At 40.0% G+C, this 23,272-nt stretch overlaps 1 protein-coding gene across 2 annotated transcripts in view; it reads right to left on the reverse strand.

The window, feature by feature from the left end:
* The window catches only part of agps (alkylglycerone phosphate synthase), a 136,848-nt gene that overhangs the window by 88,884 nt on the left and 24,692 nt on the right, over nt 1–23,272 (reverse strand). Inside the window, exons 1-6 of one of the 2 annotated variants that reach the window (XM_080198913.1) lie at nt 11,675–11,693; nt 11,388–11,477; nt 1,460–1,550; nt 690–810; nt 530–604; nt 206–277 (exon numbers count right to left, since the gene is read on the reverse strand). In XM_080198913.1, coding sequence (XP_080055039.1) covers nt 206–277; nt 530–604; nt 690–810; nt 1,460–1,534 — 343 coding nt within the window. In that variant the 5' untranslated portion in view covers nt 1,535–1,550; nt 11,388–11,477; nt 11,675–11,693. Of the gene's footprint in view, nt 1–205; nt 278–529; nt 605–689; nt 811–1,459; nt 1,551–11,387; nt 11,478–11,674; nt 11,694–23,272 lie in introns of those variants that run through there. The other variant, XM_080198912.1, reaches the window with a different exon arrangement.

The raw sequence follows: 23,272 nt of genomic DNA on the forward strand, positions 1-23,272 counted from the left end.
AACAGCAGTGCTAACCACTGTGCCACCATGTCAAAGCTTAATTCATTACTTCCTTGAAAAAAAATTCTGTGAAACCAATTTCTCTTCAGTAAATGAACCCTTTTCAAGATTGATTCTATTTGAAGTTCAGTTAATTCAAGATAAGTCAAGTCGAGCAAAACCATAATTTAGTTTTGTAATTAAGTATGCAATTAAAAATACTTACCACCAAATGGAATGATGCAAATATTGTGCTTAGAAGCCAGATGTACTATCTTGACCACATCAGAATGACAGCCTGGAATACAAAGGAACTTTGATTATAAAAGCATATACGGTACAGGGCTAAAAGATGCAACACTCGTGGCTGCAATTAGTTATTCAGACACCATAGAATATTGCAAGTGAAAAAATGCACATATAATCTAAGCAGAGTTGTCCTTTAGAAACATTTTTCATGTTTAGCAAATTCTAGGTTCATTTCATATATTTACCTAAGCATATGCCAGTTTGTGTTTTTTTGCCGTCACTTTCAAACTACTACACTTACTTGGCCAAATTACAACATCTGGAACTCGTTCAACTTTGCCTTCACGGAGAGCAAAAATCTCATGTAAGCAATGGCCTGCATTTAAAAGAAAGTGCAATAGTTGGTCACAAAATGGTTTGAATATTTTATGTCGATATTAAAAAACATTCAGATTTCTTACCATGGGACCGTATTAATCTATCTTCTGGATCTTGTGAAAATGGGATACCCAAGTCCTTTAGTTCCTTCAGGCATTCTTCATTTAGAATGGACAATGGAAGATCTTCCAAATTTGGTGTAGTCTTCAAAGTGAAAAGTGTCATTAGCTTCCATAAATTATTTAAAATTTTCTAAAGTTTTAAGTTTATTAGTGTCACAAGTAGGCTTACATCAACACTGCAATGAAGTTATTGTGAAAATTCCCTAGTCTCCACACTCCAGCGCTTATTCAGGTACACTGAGGGAGAATTTAGAATGCACCTAACCAGCATGTCTTTCGGAGTGTGGGAGGAAACCCATGCAGACATGGGGAGAATGTGCAGACTCCACGCACAGTGACCCAAGCCAGGAATTGAACCCTGGTGCTGTGAGGCAGCAGTGCTAAAGACTGTGCCACTGTTATTATTGTTCAACTGCAAAAGAACATTCACTAAATTAGCATTCTTGCCAAAAACTAAGCACATCATAAAGCACGAATGCATTTTTTTAAAAATGCTAGGCCAAACATTTTCTAATTTTTCAAAATCTCTCACATAAATACCTAAAAAGATTCATAAATCAGACCAATATTTAAGCACCAGAATTCGTACTTGGAAAAATAATTTTGAAAACCCAAGCTGGGCATTTCTTTTGCTTTTTCAGGTTCAAAAAACTATACAAAATCTATTGCTTATTTTATATGAGCAAGATATCAAAGGAATGTCAAAGAACTGTCGTGCATAACTTTCTTACCCTTGGGGTCGTTCTGTGCTCCAAACTTGCTCCAAAGGATTTTTCCATCCACTCCTTCAAAGCTGGCAGTATCATGCCACTAAGTCGATATCTGAGCAAGAAACTTTCACTTATCAGTTACCATGAACTGAGGTGCCTTTTTTTTAAAAACATAAACCCTCACGTCCAACAAAAGAATCCTGATCCCATGCATTGTAAAGAAATTTGAGTAAACAATTAATGTAACAATGTATTTGAATGATCCCATGTACACAAGGAGAAAATGGTGTTTTTGACAAGTTTAAAATACTTTCCTATTTTTATGAAGTTATACTTTTTAAGTGAATTTGGAAGCTTGATATAGCGCTGCAGAACTTCAAATGTTCGATATTTTAATACCTACTTGTTCTAGGGAAAAAATTATTCTAAAACCTACGAAATATACTTCTGGATTTAGGAACGATTTGATACGCTTTAAAAGTCAATTAACAGATACCAAATCAAAATCATAGAATCCTTACAGTGCAGAAGGTGGACATTCAGCTCATCGAATCTGCACCAATTGCACCCAGGCCCTATTCCTATAACCCCACATATTAATCCTGTTAATTGCCCTGACACTAGGGTCAATTTAGCATGACCAATCAACCTAACCCGCACATCTCTGGATATTTAATATTAAATGATGAAGCTAACTCTCCCCAGTTTCAAAAAATATTCTAAAATCATTAACGCAAATTGTAAATCAATTCCAAGAAAAATAAATATACTTCACAGGAACTCTTGCCATATTCATGTTTAAAGGATTCAAAGCATAAATGTTAGGAAAATGCAGATAATTATTCTATTGGGAAACAATAAATACTTCCTGCCTCAACTTCTTTTTAAACTGTTAAAGGACTTGATCAGTTATTCATTCTGATCTAAATTGAGCTTAGCTGCTGTATTCCTTGTTATAACTTAAAAGGAAAATTGTTATGAAGAAACAGTTTGAAGACAATCACTTGGAATAGCAGAGGATAATTTCAATTTATTCCAAAGATTTATAAATATTAATGTGCAGGGTTTACTTGAACAGCAACAACTATAACACTGAACACAGTGAGGGAACTTCACAGAATGAATTATTACAATCTGTCTCACACATGCAGATTTATAGAAGTTAGAGAAAATGAAATCTTAAATACCATGATATCTGCTTATTGTAGTGCAGAGTCACTGAAGATGTGACTTTCTCTCCAAAGGGTTTGCTGAAGAGCGATGATACAAGGCACTAATGGAAATATTTCACCTGTTCCATTACGAAGTCTGACTTTAAACCGTGCGTTAGTCTGTGGTTCCGTCATTGAGAGAGTGGTGTCAAAATTGCCTATTAAATGATTTTGGCCTGATCTTAGAACAATCTAGCTGGGGACCATGGAGTCCTTCCAGTCATTTCCACAAAATCCACTGAAGTCGTTAGAGAAGATTTAATCAGCAAGGTCAATGGACTTGAAAAACACATACCTGTCTCTGAATCTATTGTAAAGAACAATGGCTGACTCAGGTGGTGTCCAAACAGTCAAAAACTCAAGACTTCCAAGATCAAAAAGACACCAAAACCTCAGATTGACAACAATAACTTAAAAATAACTGGAAGCACATTGAACAGTCTGAATTAAGCTTGCTGAAAGAACCTAAGCTACAGGTGCACAAAGCAGAATACAGAAATGGCAATCCAGGTTGATGGAGAAACAAAGGAAGATAGTGCTTTGAAACAAATGACTTGATTGCAATTAATGCTGATCCTGTGGAACTACAGAAAAGAATTCAAGTTCTGGAACGTAAATTAAATCTTCAGAATGACAAAGCAGTTGCTGTGAGGGAAGAGTTGAGTAAAATTTGTGTTGAGCAGGGGAAAAATTTAAAACAATTCATGAACTAGCTAGAAAATTAGGATTTCCTAACTGATCATCGCAGTGACCACAAGGCAAATTCCTGGAACAGTCAGTGAGAACCATAATCCTGCATTTAAAACAGAAGCGAGCGATACAGTTATCTGACTTGCTGAGATTCTTTCTCCTCATTTGGATAATAAAAATTAATATCCAAAGTTAAACTCCAAAGTTAAAATCCTAAGATAGTCAATTTCAGAGGTGTAGTGGAGGACATGCCCCTGTCTATATCAATCAGGATGAAGTAGAAATGGTCGACAGCTTCAAATGTTTTTAGGTGTCCAGATCACCAACAAACTGTCCTGGTCCCCCCATGCTAAGCTACAGTTCAGAAAGCCCACCACTAAGACTAAGGAAAGTCTAAGGAAGTTTGGTGCGTCCCCTAAGACTCTCACTAACTTTTACAGATGCAACATAGAAAGCATTCTTTTTGGTTGTATCACAGCTTAGTATGGCTCCTGCTCTATCCAAGATCACAAGAAATTACAAAGGGCCATGAACGAAGCCCAGTCCATCACTCAAACCAGCCTCATTGGTTTGAATGACGGACTGGGCTTCGTTCATGGCCATTCCCATTGCCACTGTCTACACTCCCTGCTGCCTCAGAAAAGCAGCCAGCAGAATTAAGGACCTACACACCCCAGACATGCTCTCTTCCATCTTCTTGTCAGGAAAAAGATACAAAAGTCTGAGGACACATACCAACTGACTCAAATACAGCTTCTTTCCTGCTACGATCAGGCTTTTAAATGGACCTACCTCACTTTAAGTTTCTCTACCCCCTAGCTATGACTGTAACACCAAATTCTGCACTCTCCTTTCCCTCCCTATGTACAGTATGCTTTGTCTGTACAGCATGCAAGAAATAATACTTTACACTATATAATACATGTGACAATACTTTTCACTAAATAATACATGTGATAATAATAAATCAAATCAAAAACCTGAACAATGTGGTTTGACTTAAAATCAACAGTCTGCAAATTAGATATTACATTGTTAATAATAACATTGTAATATCTAATTCTAAAAATAACAAAAGGCATTAATTAGCCACTAAAGAAATGGAGTTGTGACAGAATTTTGCCTTTACAGTTTATACCTAATGGAACGCCAAAATCACAGGATTGTCAGCAATGTTACGACAATGTAGTGCTATACAAAGGTACCCACAATGAATCATTTGTGCCACCTTTAACCAAGGATACCAAGAAAATGCACAAACCATGCAAAAGAATGCGATGCAGAACAGAAATGGAAGCCACCAAGAGTAAAGCAAATTCTCATTTATTAAAGAGCTTTAAAGATTGGGACATGGGGCGGCACGGTGGCTCAGTAGCTAGCACTGCTGACTCCCAGTGCCAGGGACCCAGGTTCGATTCCCAGCTTGGAACACACTGTGTGGAGTTTGCACATTCTCCCCGTATCTGCCTGGGTTTCCTCCGAGTGCTCCGGTTTCCTCCCACAGTCCAAAGACGTGCAGGATAGGTGGATTGGCCATACTAAACTGCCCTTTAACATCAGGGGGACTAGCTAGCACAAATGCTAATGGGTGGGACTGTAGTCGGTATAGACTCGATGGGCCGGGTGGCTCCTTCTGCACTGTCGAATTCTATGATTCATAAAGGTGAATTTTAAATCCCTGTTACATGCAGGTGACCATGATGGGTTAATCCATTTAATAGCATTGATATAAATACTGTACTGATCAAATGGGACAAAGGGAGGAGACATAAATATACCGGCCGGAATTTTACCGTCCTGCCCGCCATAGGAATCAGAGTGAGCGGCGGGTGGACCATGGAAAGGTCCGTTGACCTTGGGTGGGATTATAGGGTTTCGGGACAAGCGAGGCCATAAAGTCCCGCCCACTGTATGCAATAGGTTAGTTACAACTACATTCTACACATTTTTAATTGGTTATATTGTATAGCTTTTTAAAATTTCATTATTTTAGTGATGACATTTTGTGTTTTGGGAGAGGCTTTACAATATGAAGTTTGTCAGATTGTCATGTCTTGAGGGATTGTCTTCTTAGTTTAGTATGAAATAGTGGTACGAAAGTAGTCACAGGACTAGTTTTTGAATTTAAGCAGCAGTTTGGGTGGCTTGGTTGTTAAAAGTTAATGGGGAGCCCAGGTTGTTTTACTGGGCAGAAGCTGCAAAACTATTCATGCTGGTCTCCAAACCTAACAGGGGTTGCCAGGAATATCAGGTGAGCAGTTACATTTTAAAGCTTCTTAAAGGAAGGCATTATAGGATTAGGCATCCAAAACAAGTGGGCAATACTCAGTTGAGGAGCTGGGGGAAGCAAAAAGGCTACATGGGAGTAGCATAGGTTGGAGGAGATGCAGCCAGAGAGGCTAGCAAAATCCTTGTGCCAGGGATCAATAGGGACACAAAGCTCCTGGCAAATTTAAAAAAAGCCCACACCCGTGCTGGATGAGTAGGAGATCTGGTTACTGAAACTTACGTTTGCAAATTTGGAGGTAAACACAAGGAATTCCAAAATTCCCCAGAGCTGGTGACATTACTGCCTCACACAGTTGAAGAGCCACAGGGCACAGTGGCTGAAGCTAGGCCAATGCCTATTTCCAAGGACTCAGATGGAAGAAAAGTCAGGCAGGATAATTGAAAAAGAAAAAGTCTGCACTCCTGTGGGATGAGCAGGAGGTCCGGCTGGTCCACTTTACCTTTGTAGTCTTACTGGGATAACAGGCAAGATCCTAAGCTGATATGCAGATAGTGAAAGAGGGAGCTCACTTAGATGGGCTGCAGGACAGTGCAGCATGTGCTAGACAGCTTGGGGACCAAACCCTCCCCAGGGTAACAGGTCATGGAAAAACAGTAACACTGGCACAAGGGGAACCCAAGTTCAGTTAGAACAAAATTGAAGCCATAAACCAATCAAGGATTGGACACATCTGAATAGCTGGTGATGGCGGGGGGAGAAGCTTGGTGATGATGAGCACAGCAGGGATGCTTTCCATATTGAACCTCCAGTTGCCCAAATCAACAACCCCAACCCAAGAGAGATGGAAGGATATGGCCACCCTATTCAGAAAATTTGAAGGAATTCACTGGAGAGTACACCATTAGCAGTCCAAGACAGGAATGTGGGAGTATCCCCATCAACAAAATGAAAGCATGAGTGAGGGAGAGCACACGCGCACACAAGAGAGCTTCCCCCCAACCCCCAGGAGTGAATGGCAGAATGAACGTTCACACCTCCTTAGTCTCTCTCTTCTCCTTGGGGGGAAAAAAAAGTGAAAAATAATTCATTTTTTCCTCCAGCAATGAAGGCATGTCATGCTGAGAATGCATGAAGAAAAAAATCTATAAAATTAGTTTCTCTTCTTTTGTTTGAATGGACAATTGCTGGGCTAATAAATTGGTTGCAGCTGGTCCCAAGCCAGTAGTTCTGGAAGATTCTAAGCCTTCCAATTGACATAGGCAGACTCAACCTCCTAGAAATGTGATTTATATTGTAGCAACATTCCAGCCAAGTCAACACAAAAGACTAGTAGACAAGGCGTTGGCACCAGTCTGCTCTAGACAAAGGCAGAGATATTGGGATTCCTCATCAATGTTGTGCTAATGGTTCCAGTTATCTGCTCAAAATATAACGTGTTTTGACTAAGTACCTTAAAGCAAATTATTAGCTGAATGGCTTGACCAGAACCATCCTGCCACATGACTGAGACTTGAACTGTCTGAATTGTTTTAATTATACAGTTTTTTGAAATTGTCACTTCAATTGCAATTTAACTCAGATAGCCAGACTCCAGGCTAGCAACCTGCCTCAAACCTCCATATATCTCTTAAAATCAGATTTCAAAGAATCAAAAACAGAAAATGTTGGGAAATTTCATTACATCTGACAGCATCTGTGGAAAGAGGGATGGAAGTTTGAACCCACATTAGCTCTTTCTCCACATCAGAATTACTGAAATTTTCTAGCATTTTTCGTTTGTTTCAAGTTCCAGCATTTGCAGTAATTTGCTTTTATTGCCAGCAAGAATCCTATAGTTTGCCTACAGAGTAAACCAATTCCCAGAATACACTGCTGCATCTTCACCCCTTCAATCGAGTTCGTCAGACAAAGACCAGGAATATCTCCATACAAAGACAGTGACTTACTGGACTCCATTCACATTAATTAATGCCAATTTTTTTTAATTTAAATAACTCACATTTTGTAATTTCCCTGCATTTCTGCCTTGAATGCTTTGTGAGTGTGAATGTTGTGCTGCAATCCATTCCTTGGATTTTAAATGTGTTAATAAATCCTAGTTTTGTTTCACTTTAAACAATTTTCTATAGGGTTATTTGAACACCTTGTAGACAGGGGTTCGGGAAACACACCACGGCCCATCTTGACAAAGGAAAGACAGGGAAACAAATTAAATTATGAATTAAAACTACCATGTAATGGTCAGCAAAGGGGAACGGTAATAATGATTCAATTCACGTAGTCACTCTGCCCACATGAAGAGGCTATGCCAGCTTTCCATCGCTCTTTTCTACAGCAACTCCAAAGAATGTATTACCTCCATTGATTACTTTGGATTGATCCTCCTCAGATAGGTGAGTCTCACAAAAGCAGCAATCTGGATGTCGTAACTTAACCAGCTCTTTAACAATAAGAGCAGATCTTTTGTCATGTCTGTCAGCTGTGACATTGTCAACAAGAGTACAAATGTTCCTTCTGCCAAATGGTGACTGATGTCACCGTTTGTTTCTTTTTTGAGATAGCAGCATTGGTAGGATTCTTGCCAGCCCACTGTCCACAAAGGTGAAGTGGACGACGTTGAGATCACCTTTTCTCCTTCAGAGGAAAAGTGAGCAGTGTGGTACTGAGACGAGCTTCTCAGTCTCTAAGGGAGCTGCCAGGTTCCATTTCTGCTTCCTTCCAGTCAAAACATAACCCTCCATCCTGAACCACCTGTGTGCAGGTTCGTGGCTACGGTGCCCCATGATCACATCTGCTGCTACATCGCTTGCCCATCACAACTTGTGACAGACTGGCGATAGATGACAGGTGATACAATAATGAACATGACATTCACATGAATTAGATAATAGCATGGAAATATTTCACATCAGCCTCAATCTCTTATCCTGACCTATTTTGGCCCAGTGGCATTACGAGCTTAGATGGCTAAAGATAGCTAGAAATGTTGTGCGAGCAGAACATCTTCCATGAGCTCCACATGTTCCATGATGCAATGCTGACCCATCTTCAAGACACTGGATATTTAGATTGGTCTCATCCACCCACTCCCCAGAGGCAAGGAGTGATGGAAGAGCAAGGAACAAGGTTTTGTTAGGACCACAGAAAGAAACGAGCAATTAGGGATTGCATGCTGACTGGAGAGCTCACTAGTATTTTAGATGTCGCAATTTTAGCAGGTCAATTTAGCAGCCTAGCAAGAAAGGTGATTTTGATAATATAAACGATTGGACCAAAGACCTCATTCAAAGGAACTCCCACAACAAATGCTCCAAATGAACAATGTGATTCACCTGCATTTTATCAGCAATGATCTTTCATGCAGTCCATCTAAAAACCAGAGAAGATAAACCAAACTTGCAACAGATTGTGGCATTTGGGTGGAAACCTTATAGAACCTCAATTTGTCAAGTTTAGCGAAGAAACACTACTACAATTTGCCATTAAGGTTACACTTCTTCTCTTGCAAATTTTAAACCCCTCTTCAGTAAGGGATGAATGCTATCAGCAGATGCATGGTTCTATAGCTGCTCATTATTACCCTCCAAAACATTGCCCAAGTAACTGCCATCAAGAGCAAGTCCCAGGCTTGTCTTTGGACACCAATAAGACATGAAGGCACAGAATCAGTGCTTCCATCTCATTTCAAGACAACCAGCAAGTTAAGGAGGCATGCAATTTGTTGGCTTTGAGTGATGTTGGAACCATAAGTTCAGCTCCTTGTGCACATATGATTATTCTGGCAGCAACAAATCCAGATACAAGCCTGAACCACAATGAAATGGCTCTCCCAGTCTCACGATCCAGAACACCTACAGAACATTCTTCCTTAAGCACTTTGGGAAGACATCGCAGCTTCTTCCACTTAAGATTTAAACTGTTCATCCAAAACATGACCATCACATCATGTTAAAACAGGTTCTGACTCTACCAGATCAGAATTTTCCTTTATTTGGAAAAATATAGTAAAACTTGCAATGGTCTACTTTCTACTTGAGTTTAGAAAATACATTCCAATGAAAAAATAACCATTGGAGTGCTGTCAAACTTCATTATACATATCTGATAAACAGATGAGTGTACTTGACTCTGGCAAACTCGGTTTGCAAAGAGATTACAACAAATAAAATTTCTTATTTCTCTTGTAGACATTTACAACCAGTTTGTAATTTTGCAATTTCAAGTCACACAGGCTTAAATTCTACAACGGAAATGACAGTAAATAATTCTGCTCCACTCTTATGAAAACAATCTAGATTAAAGTTTGGAAAAAATGCCTTCCCTCGTGCATTTTTACTTCGACTTGTGTATTTTGCATAGCATGTTTCTAAACACTAATTAATCACTAGCCAAACAGCACTGCAGCAGGCAGTACCACAGCTCAAAGGCTACAGTGATCATGACTTTTTTTAAAAATCACTTTTGCACTGCAAAAATCAATGTCTTCAGGTCATATGCTAAAGGCATTAGACAACAACATCAGTGTCTGGTCTCTGTTGAAGAAAACTGTTGTCAAACATTCAATTTTCTGTCGGAAATCATTTTTCACACTGCTTGAAAACAAAATAACATTCTGCAGAACTTCAACTTGAAACAATTCTTACAGATGACAGGGAAACAGGGGGCTATTTACAAGCTGTAAAGATAATTTTAATATATTTTTCTTCCATTATAGTATGTTAAACATTATTTCAAAGATTTAGGGCCAGGTCTTTGCAGCACAATTTAAAGATCAAAGCCATGAACTGGGTGGCACTTTAACTACAATGCCACACACTAATGAATGCTGTGATACAAGTCTGTACCCTAATTACTTATGCAAGTTCCAGACATCATCCATGCCATTTGTGGGAAGGAGGAAGAGAGTCAAAAGCATAGCCCACCTCTTTCCAAGTCAATTTCATATGCTTCCTGATGAGGCAAAGCTAAAAAAACCATACTGGGAATAAGGTTTGAAGTCCGACATCTAGTTCTAATAAGCTTCAGTCAGTTATCTTTGGTGCATGTGTGGAAACTTTATTAGAGAAGGAAATTTGCCACTCTTGTTGTCAGTTTAACGAATGCTCTATTACCTAGGAATGATTTCAAATCAAGCCAGCCTTGAGGTATCATTGTAGCAATTTCTTCCTGAAAATTCAAATGTTTGTTCTCTTGGTTGGAAAGCTGCTACTTCAATACACCATATCCCAGCAGCATAGACTGGGGAGATTACACTGCTTCTAATCAGACGACATGTTTATGAAATACATGAATGAACTGGTATAGTGAGGGACAATGTAGAGCTTTGTAAAGATTTTAACGCATCGAATCAAAACAAAGTGATTAAATATTATCATGATTTTTTGAGAATATCCCATCCATTAATCACTGTAAAATGTGAGGATGTTATTCAAGCACAACATATAACTAAGGTATTATTTGTAATAGAAAAATCAGCAGTATTGTTTTGCGAATATCTGTAGATATGACTGAAAGAGTATACAATGCTGGGATTCAGACACAGGAACTTAACACTCCAAGTACTGCAGATGAGTTTATTCATCTGCAGGCTAACAATTTCATGAGTTGGCAAGTGCATAAATTGCATGAGAATCAGTGTATCTGCGATGCTTTATCTTCATAATCTTGTCTTACCATTCACTAGAAAATTGGTTTCCGATCGATAAAGACCCTTATTAAATACATTCTCATCTTAGTTCGATAGTTGGCATAGGAAAATAGATGTGCAATTTGACATGTGAATTGCTAAGTATGGTCAATTGCAAAAGAAAATCCTTACCTTTTGCCTGTAAATTCACCTTGCCCTTTCTTATTGAATGTAAACTTGGAGTCATTGTATCCCCATCCATTCCACTTCAGGATCTCCTGCCTTAAAATAAAGGAATTACTTCAATAAGCAAAGGATTAAACATTCAAGATTTCATGAAGCTAATTAGCTTGGTATTTAAAAACTATATTAATGTCCCTGCAGATCACGTATCTAACGCATGGTGTACTGAGAACAGCAAAAGAACTTGAACAGAAGTTTAAAATTGGTTGATTCAACAACCGATAGTTATAAAGAACCTTTAAAGGATTCAACATTTCACAGGAGCATTATAAAACAAACACCAAAGGAGATATTAGGTCAAATAACCAAAGGTCTGGTCAAAGAGGTAGGTTTTAAAGGAGACGAGCAAAGTTTAGAGCTCAATATGCGTAGGAAGCAAATTCCAAAACTTTAGTGCTTCAGGTAACCGAATGCAAGGCCAATGGTTAAGTAATTATAATCAGGTATATTCAAGAGCCAGAATTGGATGACTGATAACTTGGAGGAATGTGGAGCTAGAGAAGATTAAGAAATAGCAAGCAGCAAGACCATAGACAGATTCAAAAACAAAGATTGCTTAACTGAGGTCAATGTAGGTCAGCGAGCACAGAAATGATAGATAAATGGAACTTGTTGCAAGAAATGGACAGCAGAGTTGTGACATTAAGCTTACATCTGGTAGAATATGAAAAACTAGCCAGGAACGTGTTGGAATAGTCAAGTCCAGAGTAAAGACACGAATGGGAGTTTCAACAGCAAATGAGGTGGAGCAGGGGCAATTTCAGGCATCATTATGGAGGTAGAAATAGGCAATCATGGTGATGACTTAAATACGTGGCTGGAGACTCATTTCTGGGTCAAATGTGACACCAAGATGGTGAACAAACTGGTTTAATCTCAGGCTGTTGCAAGGGAGAGGAGTTTGAAACTGAGATTAAAACAAAGTATCCAATTTAAGCTAACAATTTAACCTTGTGTAACACTGCCTTGTCTATGTTGGTGATGTGCACAGTCAAAGTGGTTCAAGTTGCTTCACACAACCAATCGCTACTCATTCATCTGCAAAGTTCTTTCCATTGGGTTCATTTTCCTCATTTTAATTACAGGAAATTTCTGATCATCCCCTACTGGATATCAGATTAGCAATCTAATAAATTAGCAACAATGAAAGAGTGGACAGAGGTTTTTTTTTTAAATAATGCTTTCATGGGATGTGGGTGTTACTGGCAAGGCCAACATTTGCTGCCCATCCCTAAATAGCCTTGAGTTAAGAGTCAACCACGTTATTGTCTGGCCTGCACGTGACTCCACACTTGCAGCAATGGCATATTTCCTTCCCTACTGAACACTGACAACCATTGTTTAAATGACAAAGGTAGTTTAATGGTTCCCAACACAGACTAACTTTCCATTCCAGAATTTAAATTCCACCAGCTGCCATGAACCACTGAACCCATGTCCCCAGAACCTGGGCAACGTTTACCACTAGCCACCATCTTCCAAGTGCTGGGTGTCATTAGCATACAAATGAAAACTTATATTTGCTTTCAGATTATAGCGTTATGAGACAGCCTATTGCTGAGAAATAGGAGACGTCCGAAGATAGACCGTTGGTGCGCACAGAGGCAACAACTCAGATCAATGCATTTAGTTTAACCTTTCCTTTTGACCCTCACATTGTATAACAAATAATTATAGGTTTAAAAAAGTAAAATTCTCATTCTGATTGATAAGATTGTACAATTTACAAAATGGGAAAGCTAGATTTAACTTTTGATTGATGCGAAGAAAGCTACAAAGCTAAAAGTAACAGTATAATAATATTTTATTTTACCTTTTTAAAAAGGTAGTTTTGATTACCAATTTAAAATTAGCCAAGTCTGAGATTTTAATTTGACTTTGCATATCACTTTTCAACTTTGTAGCAATCAGTCGGCATTTGTTGCACTGAAGGAAGCGGCAAAAATCACACAACTTAGAAACTAATTAGAACTTCATATATGCAAGAGATGCATTTTCCTCAAGAATTTAACTGCTCTGGAGAAAATGGTTACCATTAAAATTCAGTATGTTCCTTTCTTGGCTTGTTACCATAGTAGTTATGCAGGACTAGCAGCCTTTCTTTGCAAGGTTACAGCTAAAGCAAAGTACGTTTGCATGGCATTGAGAAAGTCAGAACACAGCAACTATCACAAATTATTTCTACTAGGTCCACAGCTAGTTTTTAATGCTTCAATGAATAGGTGCTAAATTTATATCTGCACAGTCCTTAGAAAGGCTCAATTTATTTAGAATGACTGTTCAGAAGCAGTCCAACCCATCTTTCTCACATTGAATAGCAATATTTAAAGCATGCACACATGTAACACCTGTGGAAGATCACGGATGACAATGTTCTGAAGCGTTTTTGAATTTCACTGCTATACTTCAACATGAAGGATTGCTTATAACATCTGCCTCACAGCTGGACAGCATACATGCTAATAAATAATGGATTACTGAAATCACACTAGTGAATAATAAGCAATTCTGAGTAAAGCACCATTGTCCTTACTGTAGTCATAAGGCACCGATTTACAAATATTTGTTACCCTGAAATTTTGGACGTTTCCAGCTTGTCCTCATCTGTGCAGCCACAGCTCTGAGGACACTATGAAAGTTCAGACGTCCGTTCTAGAGCGAAGAAGCTAACTTGGCTGAGTCCAAGTTTAACTGGAATAAGTTCCAAAGTGAAAAGGAGCGGACCACGTCCAGGGAAAAATAAAATAAAAACGAGCAGTACAAGATTGGAACAACTCTCACTATCACTGAAGAATATTTGCACCTACCGTGAAAAGCTTTAGCAAACTCCTTTTCCCACACCCATATTTAACACCTCATGGAAAATAAGCATTAAAATGTATTGGGTAACTTTTGACTAAAGGTTGCTAATTGGTAAGTAATACCAGTTCTGTGTCATAACTGTAGCTTAGATATTATTAAGAATTTTAACTCAGTAATAAATCTCCAGTATAACATCAAATTTTCAGTGTAACATATTAAACTCTAGTACAATATTGAATATACAATGTTACTTTAAAAAAAAAACAAGTTATGCTGATGTTGCCTGGTTTGTTAACAGGTCACTGACTGCATACAAGACCTAGAAATGAAGAAGCTGAAGGAAGAATAGATTTTAATCTTTGCTTTTGCAAACTTTACTAATAAACACTGCTTTCTTAAGAACAGTAAATTGCTTGGAATAATGTACCTAATTAGCTTCCAGTCCTTGATCCCCCTTGATCTTGCTCACGCTGTAAACATCAGGGATTAGTAACAATGGATTAAGCATCTTCTGTCTGTTTGCCTGACAAAAGTATAACACTTAGTATGTCTGAACATGCTGTTGGGCTCTGATGTCTCTCTTACTCAAGTGGCATTGGTTGAGAGATTTAGAAGTGCCGCACTGGAATTAAATATATTTAAAGGGAGTAGTTTAAATACATAACCAGATATTTTTTATTTTTCACAATGAATTTTTAATGATCATGTACAATGCTATATTAAGTAAAGCAAGCAAAAACATGAAAGGGAGCTCAAGTTATTTAGCATCAGAGCCTCGTTTCTGGATTTTTGTGTCTATATTCTTTCAAATTTTAGTTTTTGAGATGGAAAAAAATTAAATTTGCATTTTAGTTTTGCATATTTGTTCTGGTTACTTTTTTTTAAACAATTAACAGAATTTCATTTCTCAATTGGAAATCCTACATGAAAAACATAAGAACATAAGAAATAGGAGCAGGAGTAGGCCATCCAGCCCTTCAAGCCTGCCCCACCATTCAATAAGATCATGGCTGATCTGTCGCTGCTCAGTTCCACTTTCCCGCTCTCTCCCCATAACCCTTAATCCCCTCTCCTATCAAAAACCCATCAACCCGCGTCTTAAAAATATTTAGCGAGGCAGCCTCCACCACTTCAACGGGCAGAGAATTCCAGAGATTCACCACCCTTTGAGTGAAGAAGTTCCTCCTCAACTCCGTTCTAAACCGCCCCCCTTTTATCTTGAGGCTGTGCCCCCTAGTCCTATTGTCTTTTTTGAGCGGGAAGAGTCTTTCCACCTCTATCCTATCCATCCCATTCATCATCTTATACGTCTCAATGAGATCTCCTCTCATTCTTCTAAACTCTAACGAGTACAAGCCCAGTTTATTCAGCCTCTCCTCATAGCTCAACCCCCTCAACTCCGGTATCAGCCTAGTAAACCTCCTCTGCACTCCCTCCAAGGCCAAAATATCTTTGCGCAGGTGCGGCGCCCAAAAATGCACACAGTACTCCAGTTGCGGCCTCACCAATGCCCTATACAGCTGCAGCAAGACCTCCCTACTTTTATATCCAATCCCCCTCGCTATGAAGGCCAGCATCCCATTCGCCTTCCTGACCACCTGCTGCACCTGCAAGCTGGGTTTTTGCGACTCATGCACAAGGACCCCGAGGTCCCTCTGCACCGTCGCCTGCTGCAGTTTTTCGCCTCGTAAGTAATAGTCCTTCCTACCATTTTTCCTACCAAAGTGGACCACCTCACACTTGCCAACATTAAATTCCATTTGCCATTTCCTGGCCCATTCGCCCAGCCTATCTAGATCCTTCTGCAGACTCTCCACACCCTCCGCACAATTTGCCGTTCCCCCAATCTTGGTGTCATCAGCAAATTTCGACACTCTACACTCGGTTCCCTCCTCCAGATCATCTATATAAATGGTAAAAAGCTGAGGCCCCAGCACCGACCCCTGGGGCACTCCACTAGTCACCATCCGCCAATCCGAATAGCACCCGTTGACCCCCACTCTCTGCCTCCTATTTGACAACCAATCCTCTATCCACGCTAACACCCTACCCCCAACTCCATGTCCGTCGACCTTCTGCAATAACCTCTTGTGAGGCACTTTGTCAAACGCCTTCTGAAAATCTAGAAAGACCACATCCACCGGCTCTCCTCTATCCACCGCCCTAGACACATCCTTAGAACTCCAGTAAATTTGTCAGACACGACTTCCCTTTAATGAAACCGTGCTGCGTCTGCTCTATCAAGCAATTCCCTTCAAGATGCCTTGCAATTTCCTCCTTAATGACAGATTCTAACATTTTACCTACCACAGACGTTAAACTAACCGGCCTATAATTCCCCGCCTTTTGCCTGGCACCCTTCTTAAACAACGGCGTAACATTAGCCGTTTTCCAATCATCCGGCACTTCCCCGGAATCCAGCGATGTTTGGAAAATAACCACCAAGGCATCCACTATCACCTCCGCCATTTCTTTCAGAACCCTCGGATGCATTCCATCCGGTCCTGGGGACTTGTCCACAATCAGCCCCTCCAGTCTGTCGAGCACCACCTTTCTAGTAACAGTAATGTCATTAAGACCCTCCAGTCCTACCACCTTTCTATCGCTAACACCCGGCAAATTATTCACGTCCTCCTCCGTGAAGACAGAAACAAAAAAGTTATTCAATACCTTAGCCATATCCCCATCCCCTACCACTAGGTCCCCTTTCTCATCCTCTAAAGGACCAACATTCACCCTAGCCAGCCTCTTCCTTTTTATATATTTATAAAAACTCTTGCTATCCTTTTTTATATTAAGCGCTGGCCCAGCTTCATAGTTTCTCCTACCCTTCCTTATCAACTTCTTTGTCAATCTTTGTTGACATTTAAACCTCTCCCAATCCTCTTCTCGCCCACTACTCTAAATTCCTCCGCTTTTAGTTTAACACTTTCCTTCACCTCCTTTGTTATCCACGGCTTATTACCTCTCCTCCTACTATCCTTTTTGACCATCGGAATAAATTTCCGTTGAGCACCAAGAAAGATCTCCTTAAAGATCCTCCACTGCTCCTCAACAGACCCTCCCTCCAACGCGCTCTCCCAGTCCACATTCGCCAATTCTTCTCTCATCCTACCGTATTTCCCTCTATTCAAACAAAGGACGCGTGTCCGGGAACCCACTTTCTCCTCCTCCATCTGCACCAGAAACTCCACCATACAATGATCACTCTCCCCAAGAGGATCCTTCACCACAAGGTCCCTAATTCTACCCGCTTCATTACATAGCACCAGATCCAAGATAGCTCGCTCCCTCGTCGGCTCCAACACACACTGTTCGAGGAAACTATCCCAGCAGCATTCCAAGAAATCTTCCTCGAGCCCCCCACGTCCAACATGGGTCGACCAATCAATATGCAGATTGAAATCCCCCATAACTACGGCCGTCCCATTCCAGCACGCCGCACTTATTTGTGCGTTAACAGCCCGCCCCATCTCCAGGTCATTATTCGGGGGCCTATAGACGACACCCACCAGCGTCTTCCTCCCTTTGCTGTTCCTAATCTCCACCCACAACGATTCCACCCTCTGCTCCTTGGCTCCAATATCATCCCTTGCTACCACTGTGATGCTATCCTTAATCAGTAGAGCTACGCCCCCCCCCCTTTTCCCTCCTGCCTATCCTTCCTAAACACTTGATAGCCCTGTACATTCAGCTCCCAGTCCCTGTCACCCTGCAGCCACGTCTCTGTAATGGCTACCAGATCGTATCCATTTGTGTCGATCTGCACCATCAGCTCATCCACTTTATTCCGAATGCTTCTTGCATTCAGATAAAGTGCTTTCATCCCAGCCTTCACCTGGACCCTATTTGCCGCAATGCCACCAACTATACTCACGCCCCCTATTCCCTCTATTATTGGGACATCCTCGGCCTCTTCCCTTACATGTACACTCTCCTTAACTTTAGACCTCGTAAGGTCACCTACCCTCACACCCTCCCCCCCCTAATTAGTTTAAAGCCCTGTCTACAGTCCTCTTTACTCGATTCGCCAGCACTCTGGTCCCAGCACGGTTCAGACCAACCCCATCCTTCCCGAACAGGTCCCACCTACCCCAATACTGGTGCCAATGCCCCATAAATTCAAACCCATTCCTCCCACACCAATCCCTGAGCCACCCATTCACTTCCTTAATCCTGTCAACCTTACGCCCGTCTGCACTCGGTTCAGGCAGTAGCCCAGAGATAACCACCTTGTCGGTTCTACTTTTTAATTCCATTCCAAGCTTTTCATACTCAACATACATGTTGCAACAGTTTGAGTCAGCCCAAAAGTGTGGCCAGGGAAGTGATGGAATCAGTACCAAGGAAACAGAGCTTGTTGTAAGGGCCTAAGACAATGAAGGACATTGAATTCACAATGTTCTTTTCTAGAAGAGGTTTTGAATTGAAAAGCAGATGTTTACTTAACCTTTAATTGAAGGAAATTGTGGCTAATCCAAGACTGAGTGTTGGACAAGCAATGGAACAATGCGGAGGCTTGCACATAAATGCTGACAGTGTTGCCAAAATTCATATTAACGGGCGACATAGTGGCATAGCAGTGAGCACTGTTGCCTCACGGCGCCAGGGACCCGGGTTCCATTCTGACCTTGTGTGACAGTGTGGAGTTTGCACATTATCTCCGTGTCTGTATGGGTTTCCTCCCACAGTCCAGGAATGTGTAGGTTGGGTGGACTGGTCATACTAAATTGCCCTTTGGTGCCCCAAGATGTATAGGTTAGGGCGAGTAGTGGAGTAAATATGTGGGGTTACAGGAATAGTGCCTGGGCTAGGTACCCTATTGAAGAGTTGGTGCAGACTCAATAAGCCAAACAGGCTCCTTCTACACTGCAGGAATTCTGTGATTTCCCAAAGTCGTCTGAAATGGTACTAAAGATTTCAGGTCATTTTTGATAACTTTGCCAAAGCAAAACTGAAGATTTGAGACTTTTCAGACTTGAGCACTCTTGAGAAATGTGACAGAAGTCAATATCATAAAACTACTGGGTGGATGTGTGCCAGACAGTAAACCCAGCAGAGGCCAATCTTCATGAGGTAGGAAATAAATTAGAAAATAGGAAAATATTCTGAAACATTTCTTTAAAGAATTGATATTACTTCAATCCAAGCCCAAAAATAATTACTGTATCATTTGTGCCCAACATCTCAGTGAAAATGACATCCGTTCCTGAACTAAGCCCACATTTGGATCTCAGTTTACCACGTACACAACAGATTAAAAACCTGAATCTGTACTATATCCTAGATAAATTTTGCAAAGGCACATGAAGGTTGGGAGGAAGGGATTTGACAGTGTAATTCAATATGCTGTTCTGACAACCAACAACAATTTGGATACAGTCATAAATTTATAACTCAGTATTTCTTATTCTTTATAACGATTCCTCAATTTAAAAGTAAACATGCACAATACTACATTTATTGAGCAAACAAAGCAGGAACATGAAAACAGATGAAGGAATTCAATCCCTACAGTACAAAAGAAGTCCATTCAGCCCATCGAGTATGCATCAACTCTCCAAAAGAGTATCTTGCCCAAGACCATCCCCCTTCCCTATTCCTGTCGCCTCACCCATTCACCGTGGTTAATAAACCTAATCTACACAACTTTGGACACTTAAGGGGCAATTAGTATGGTCAATCCACCTGAACTGGACTGTGGGAGGAAACCCAAGAAGACAAAGGAAAACATGCAAACTCCACATGGTCACCCAAGGCTGGAATTGAACCCAGGTCCCAGGTGCTACGAGGCAGCAATGCCACCATGTTTGCATTAGAATGTTGTGTTTCTGGCAGAATATAAGAAATTCTGGTTAAATGTGTCTCCTAGGTTCTACAAAGGTTTTAGGAAATTGCCACCATTTGTAAAAATATTGCATCGTCTGCTGAGATAAGATGGTGGGTGCTCATGCAACAGCATCCAAGTGTTTTGTTGCTTTCTAAAAATTGAGATAGGGATGTCAGTTGATAATAACTCATTACTAATGGCAAATTACACTTGCATAGCGCTTCAGTGCAAAACATTCCAAGGCATTTCAAAAAGGCAAAAACAAATAAAAATCAAGGACTGATGAGAGAAGATTCGGATACAGAAGCTAAAACGTGCAATTTCAAATTTTATGAATGACACCAAATTGATGTTGTAGTTAACATAAAGGAAAGATGCAACTGTATACAAGACAGTATTAATTAACTAGCAGAATGTCATTAGTGGATTAATTTCAATATCAGTTGTACATTTTGGAGGAAGAACGAGGCCACATACTGTTTGGATAAGTAGTCTAAATGGGGTAAAGGAGGGAACAAATCCAGCAGCATTAATTCACAAATCACTGAAGAAGCAACACAGATTAATAAATACCACATAAAAACAAACGAGCCAAGTTCTTTTCTAGAGGTTCTGAATTGAAAAGCAGATGTGTTAAAATTTGTATCAACCCATGATTAGATAACATATGGAGTATTGTGCACAGTTGTGGTCTCATGTAATAAAAAGGGAGGGAAAGGCACTGAAGGTGATTAAAAACAATTTACAAGGGATGACACCAGCGCTTAGTGGGTATAACCACTAGAAAAGGATGAAAAGGTTGAGAGGTGATCTAATAAAGATCTATAATGAAAAAGTTTAACAGGGTACACTGAAAGAATGGTTAGACTATGGCATTCATTACTACAAGATGTAACTAAGGCAAATTACATAAATACATTGAGAAGCTGGATAAAACACAAAGTACTAAGGGATCAAAGAATAAACCAATGGGTTTTAGAGGAGAAAGGCTCAAGTGGAGGAGAAATGTTGGGCCGAATGGCCCATTTGTGCTGTCGACTTGATTACCAGCTATGTCTCTGCCTCCCGCCTCCCCTTCATATGCATTTCTTTACTATCAAAGTTTACTTCCAAAATGGCCTTCAATAACCCATAAAAAAGTGCAAAATCTAACTCCAATGGGAAATCTTAGCACCATCCTACATGTTTGCTTAGACAAAGCCAAAAACTAAACCAAATTTGTTGCACTCCCAAAGAAGTAGTGAAGTTTCAAAAACAAAAGCAAAGGGTTTTACTGAGACAGACATGCGTGCATTTTAAATACAGTCAGGAACACATGACTGAGAATTGCAAGGAAAATAAAGCCTGAGGCTGTTGGTATTAATTTATGGAATAGACTGCCACCCAGTGGGAAATAGGTGACAATCCTTTTACTTCCCAGTCACAGGTCCGAATCCAATCCCAATAGACTCTTTTCCTCCAGTAAACTGAGATTCAGATACTGTTCAAAATCAACATGATCCTATCAGACAAAGCTGTCCACGACTCAACATTAACCATGAATCTGATCCAAGGAGGTACAAGGATAGCTAGTGTATATAACTGACTGGTACAATTGGAATTTGTTTACAGCGGAGGAACTTACGATACTGCAAAAAGTAACTCGCTTTAACATTTCTGACACTTAAAAATGACTGCAGTAGCTGCTGAATTTCATCTAATTTTAATCTTCTATATAGTTCAGGCAAAAATCCAGTTTCTACATCCCAGGAATAGGTTAAAAAAATTGGGCTTTCAAATTTGAATCTCGACACTAACGACATCTTAAATTTGCCATTGACTATCAACTTTTTCCAAGTGAATCACTTCTCATCTTTTTGGTTTTTTTGTTTTGAGTTCTATTAATTACTGCATTGATTTTAACTTCACAATATTATAGTATATTGGATTTTCAAATTCATTAAGATACAAAGTCCACGAATTAATACAAAAGTCTTTCTTTGCCTGCTGAGGTGGATTAAATTGCAAGTGCAGGTAGGGGAGAATGAGTCCTGTAAAATACTGCTCATCTTTCCCATTTCAAAACACTGGATAAGAGCTGCAACACTGAAAAAATTTAAAGTTATTGCACTGTTACATATTAGTCACAAACACCATTAAACAAAAGCAGCAAATGAGATACAGAGCTTCATGCCGCACCAGAAGGGCAGATAAGCTCTGATTTATGCAGATAAGCCTTTGGAGTTGGGCCGTCAAAAAGCAGGGAAACAAAAGTACAGAAAGGTCACCATGATGGCAAAGGAACTGGAAGGCCGAAGTTTTACAAGTTTCAGGCATGAACCGCATTGTATGAGAGGGGAAGCAAATTTCACACCATACAAATAATAATCTCTAACCAATAATCATTGTCTAACCATCACACCTGGAAATATGACGACATTTATCAACACTGAATCCCCATGCAACACTGTGAAGGTCACTATTAGCCTGAAGCTTAACTGGACCTGCCACACAAATTTTGAGGCTACAAGAACAGTTCAGAGACTGGATATTCTGCAATAAGTAAGCATCTTGCCTTCAATCCCTCCTACTAAGCTATTGTATGACCCGCAAGGTGTAAATCAGGAATGTGATGAAATACTCTCCAATGGCCTGGATGAATCCATCTGGCACCTTTTCCACCACCAACATTGTATATGATCACCATTTACAACATGTCAACAGCAAATCATTTTACCTAGAAGGTCCAAGGGCAGTCAGTGCATGGGAACACTACTACCTCCAACTAAGTGATACCCCATGACTTGGAAATATATCACAATTCCTTAATTGACACTGAGTCAAAATCCTGCAACCCCCTTTGAGTATTGTGGGAGTACCTTCACCGTATGAATGGCAGCAGGATTCAACAAGATGAATCACCACCATCTTAGAGAGCAATAAATGCTGGCCTTTGCCTGGTAATGTTTCAATCCGTAATTGAGATTTTTCAGGTTCTCCAAGGCAGAGAATGTATTTGTGTAAATGCAGTGAGCTAGGCCAGAACCTCCTGGACACAGTTCCTTTAGACAGCTGCTGGGTTTTCTTCTACTGGGAGAATAAGTATTGTTTTCTCAGGTTTTGCTTTTGGCTTAACTTTATTCAAAAAAAAGAATCCTACCTGCTTTAGATACTGACATTGGAAACAGAATGCAAGAATGAGATCAAGAGAGAAATTACAAAT

This window comes from Carcharhinus amblyrhynchos, chromosome 11 (genome assembly GCF_965287045.1).
Source record: "Carcharhinus amblyrhynchos chromosome 11, sCarAmb.v2.hapA, whole genome shotgun sequence".
Classification (NCBI taxonomy): Eukaryota; Metazoa; Chordata; class Chondrichthyes; order Carcharhiniformes; family Carcharhinidae; genus Carcharhinus; species Carcharhinus amblyrhynchos.